Here is a 4,154-nt window from a genome sequence, read left to right as displayed (position 1 = left end):
CCTGCGAGAAAATAAATAAAAAGAGTGGGGCTGCTATGAGTGCAGGCAGCCTAGGAACAGTTCAACCCAGTGGCATGACAACACCGGCCCTCGCGGCCAAAAAACAGACCGGCCCACCGGGAATCCTCCCGGTGCTCCTGATTAGCCAATCCGGGCCTGCATGTTGCTATCTAACAGTCCGAGAATGACGTTAGTTGTCTGTGCCTCCAGAATGATTAGTCTCATGCCATTTACAACCCAAATAATTGGCTCAGAACCTGTATGTGGAACATAAGGAAAGATGACGGATTTCCAAATCAATGTCTGCATTTGAATGAGCACTAAAACAAAAATGTAAACAAATAAGTATAATAACACTGAGCAACTGTAAAGCATGCACTAAAATATATAATGAAAGAGACACTTAATTCTCACAGCTACATAACTGACCGTACCGACAACCGTTGCGTTAACAATTCAGCTCCTTAATTCATAGATGCACCCAATACTGCTGCTCTGTGGATAAAAGATGCAATTCAATTTGATTCCTCTTTGTTTTGGTGATTTCAAATATCAACATTGGCTACCAGAAATCACTTACTCTGCCTTTAAGATATTTTCTCTAGGCTCTACTACCATCACCACCCAAAACATTGTGGGAACAGACATATGGACATTGTGGCGCTACATTACCCTCTGTTGGTGGTAAAATGTCACTACATATATGAGTGTGTTTACTACAGAGGGTTTTGTGTTGTTGTTTTTTTTTTTGGTTTTTGACTGGCCATCACAGCTTATGTCTGACTGTTTTCCTTGCACCTGTTGCAGACTGACTGTGGCGTCATGCAAAATGATAAATCTACCTCAGTGGGACAATTCTGTCACCAACCTCAGTGTATAAACCCTCTTTGCTTGACTAATGATTTGGGATCTTTCAAATTATTTTTATTTTTAGTTATTTATTTATTTATTTATTTTTGAAAATGGATATGAAGTATCTTATGCTTAGAAATGTGCATTTATTTGATAAAAAATAATGTAAAACAGTAATATTGTGAAATATTATAATTTAAAATAAATTCTAAATGAATAGAAATCTTTTCTAACATTATAAATGTCTTTACTATCACTTTTGATCCATTTAATGCAATAGTGTTAAATAAAAATAGCCTATTCATTTCCTTTTTTAAATGTTTTCAACATTAATAAGAAATATTTTTTGAGCACCAAATCAACATATTAGACTGATTTCTGAAGGATCATGTGACAAATTTCTCTTATAAAACAGTAACTTCCAAATTCACTTTATACCTTTTTTAAACCCTTCACAAATGCAGTTGATTGGATCTGTTCAGACGTCCTCACATCCTCTGATGTTTGACACATGTCCTTCAACATCTGCTGTCTTCAGCTGTCTCATGCCTTTAACCCCCTCCTGAGTTCCTCACCCTCTCATTTGGTCAAACTGTTTGGCGTGTCATTTCTCACCCATCAGTAAGTGACATCAAATCAGCCAACATCCGGGAGCACCTTCCACAACTGTTGTAAAGCATCCCAATATCCTGTAGAATTTTTTTTTTCTTTTGTGCTTAGGTAACCTTAAATGGCACATTTGTTTCATTTTATATCAGATATCAGTCCAGAGAAAATGTCATAGCATGTGCTATTATAAAACTAAATTTGAGCGCCAGTCATGAAGCTGTGAGATTTCAGGATCCAACATCTATTACACAAAAGTATTGTGGGATTATATCAGTGGTTATTCCATGGTGTTTGATTACATATTCCATGGTATTCGAATGTTGCCATAAGGTACTTCAAACAGAGACTTGTAAGGGTTATAAAAAGCAACAGTTTTGTGTACATTAGTTTAGAACTCGAGACTGATTCAAAAAGAAAAACAGGATATTTTAAAGATTAAAAAAATTGTCGTACAAAATCAATCGGTTGTGCATTAAGCACTAAAGCCTTCAAAGTGAAACCAGTGTGTTTCAAATTTAGTACATTTCATGATTCATGCGGTTGCACAGTGTGTTTGATATTATGAAAGCCCCAAAGCATCTGTTCCAAAACTCTGCATAAGATCAATATTACGCCTCATGTTCCTTTATCATTTTTCCCTAAGGTATATCAGTATAGAGAAAGAAAGAGCGTTTGGAAACTGTCGTCTTTCTTTACATGACATGTATCAGAGTTTTTGTGAATCGGTGGGTCTCATCAAAAAACAGAGCCACCCAAATATAGCAACTACACAACTGGCGCTAACAGAAAAAGCCCGGCGAACCAGGAGCCGTAAGCACTGGGTCCGCGTCGACCGGCCCCCGACAGTTCCGCCAATCACAGCGCGCAGCTGTGTGTGAGTGGCAGCGCAATAGACCAATCACAACCACGAAAGCTAAGATGGGCGGGGATTTCGGGGTCATTCACAGTCTTGCTGCTCCACTCTGACTGACGGCGTGTGCTGGAGGGGAAGGTTGAAGTAGTGCAGCATTACAGTCTTATTAAAGAACAAACGTCCTAATCAACAGCGTTCTCAGACATAGTAGAGGATTCCCACGAAAAACACCCCGACATATACAAGAACCGTGAGTTCAAGTGATAGAAGGTGTCGATGACCGTTGATTAGCGGCTGCGCTAGCTGTTGTGCTAACACCTCGTTTTCATCCACCCTCATCAGACAGCATCATTCCAGCTTCAGATTTGCCACAAACGGCACTCGTGCGAGCTTCTCTCGCGCTCTAGGCAGCCATTATTGAGCTATTAACTTGTCCCGCTGGAAAGGGTGTCGGAGCTGAACCCTTCCCTGTGGCTCCTGTGCTCCCCCCGTCACCTTTGCCCCCTCTCCCACCCGAAACACTGGACACACACAAGCGGCCGGAGAACGGCGAGAGGCCCGTGAAGCTGGGGGTGGTACCGGACTCGCACGCTGTCGGAACGCCTAAAGAGAGGCACAGTCGTGGGGACACGCCGACGAACATGGACGGGTTGGCGGTGGAGGTGCGCGGCTCTAACGGGGCCTTCTACAAGGTAACTTCATTTTAAAAAACAATATTAAACCATAACGGTCTAGTGTACGCGTGCACGAACGGGTCAGGACAGCTGAGGTGTGATGCAGTGATGTGTATCACTTACAAAGAGGCCCGAGACGTAAGAGCGCTCTGTTGTTTTGGACCTGCTGGGTAGTCATCGGCCTGTTTGGAGAGGTTGTTTTTTTTATTCCTTAGCTAGTAAACAGTACAAGCACCGAATTCTGTTAGCCAGTGAGTCTGTTGATTAGAAGCCGGAGGTTGTATCTCAAAATCTAGTGAGCTGCCCTACCTAGGCAGCATTTCTGAGCATCACATGGGTGTTTTGAGACACAGAATGGGACATTAGTGCATAAGTGCTTGAAGGAATAGTTAGGCTAAAAATGAAATTTGTCATCATTGATCATCCTCATGTTCCAAATTGGGCCACAAAAGGAGTTGTTGGGGACTGACAGTGTTATTTACTTTTTTTATTGCATCCTTTCCAGACAGTGAAAGTCAATGGTGTCTGACATTGTCATTCTTCCTTAATGACTTAATCATTTTCATGTGAACTACCCATTGGAGACTAAGGTTGTGAGCGAGTTTTTAAACTGATCAAAGTGTCAGGCTTATGTTGTGTGTTTTATGTGCATATGTGAAATCTGGTGCCATTGGTTGTGTTCACAAGCCTGTCCTCTTTGTTTGGTCAGCTTGAGTTCAGGTTAGACTGTGGGAAACCACTCAGTCCGGCTTTTATGATGAGAAAATGTGATGGTGTTTGTGAAGAGAGCGTTGCATCAACTAAATGGGCTTTTTCGAGCAAACACTCGTTTCTGAACCGCTGTTGCCTATGAAGGTGAATTTGTTCAGATTGAGATCAGTACCAGGTGATGGATCAACCACATGGCTTTTGGATGTTGTAGTTTAAAGGGTTAGTTCACCCAAAAATGAAAATTAGCCCATAAATTACTCACCCTCAAGTCATCCTAGGTGTATATGACTTTATTCTTTCAGACGAATCCAGTCGGAGTTATATTAAAAATTGTCTTTGATCTTTTGTTTTGTTTTGATCTGTCCCCTGCGCTTCCGCATTCGTCACTTCTGAGTGGCGCATGCGCAAAGCCGACCTAATACGTCATCCGCCCGGAGCTGCTTCCGTGTACAACT

The 4,154-nt window shown here is 41.6% G+C and overlaps 1 protein-coding gene across 3 annotated transcripts in view; it reads left to right on the top strand.

Annotated features, from left to right (window-relative positions):
• Nucleotides 1-2,414: 2,414 nt before the first annotated feature.
• Nucleotides 2,415-4,154, top strand: part of LOC107753958 (fragile X mental retardation syndrome-related protein 1-like) — a 33,249-nt gene continuing 31,509 nt past the window's right edge. For 2 of the 3 annotated variants that reach the window (XM_016570250.1, XM_016570248.1), the window contains exon 1: nt 2,415-3,006. In XM_016570250.1, coding sequence (XP_016425736.1) covers nt 2,956-3,006 — 51 coding nt within the window. In that variant the 5' untranslated portion in view covers nt 2,415-2,955. The remainder of the gene's footprint in view (nt 3,007-4,154) is intronic. The other variant, XM_016570249.1, reaches the window with a different exon arrangement.

Source organism: Sinocyclocheilus rhinocerous, unplaced genomic scaffold (assembly GCF_001515625.1).
Source record: "Sinocyclocheilus rhinocerous isolate Xijiao unplaced genomic scaffold, SAMN03320098_v1.1 scaffold831, whole genome shotgun sequence".
Classification (NCBI taxonomy): Eukaryota; Metazoa; Chordata; class Actinopteri; order Cypriniformes; family Cyprinidae; genus Sinocyclocheilus; species Sinocyclocheilus rhinocerous.
This window is presented reverse-complemented; position numbering and strand designations above follow the sequence as displayed.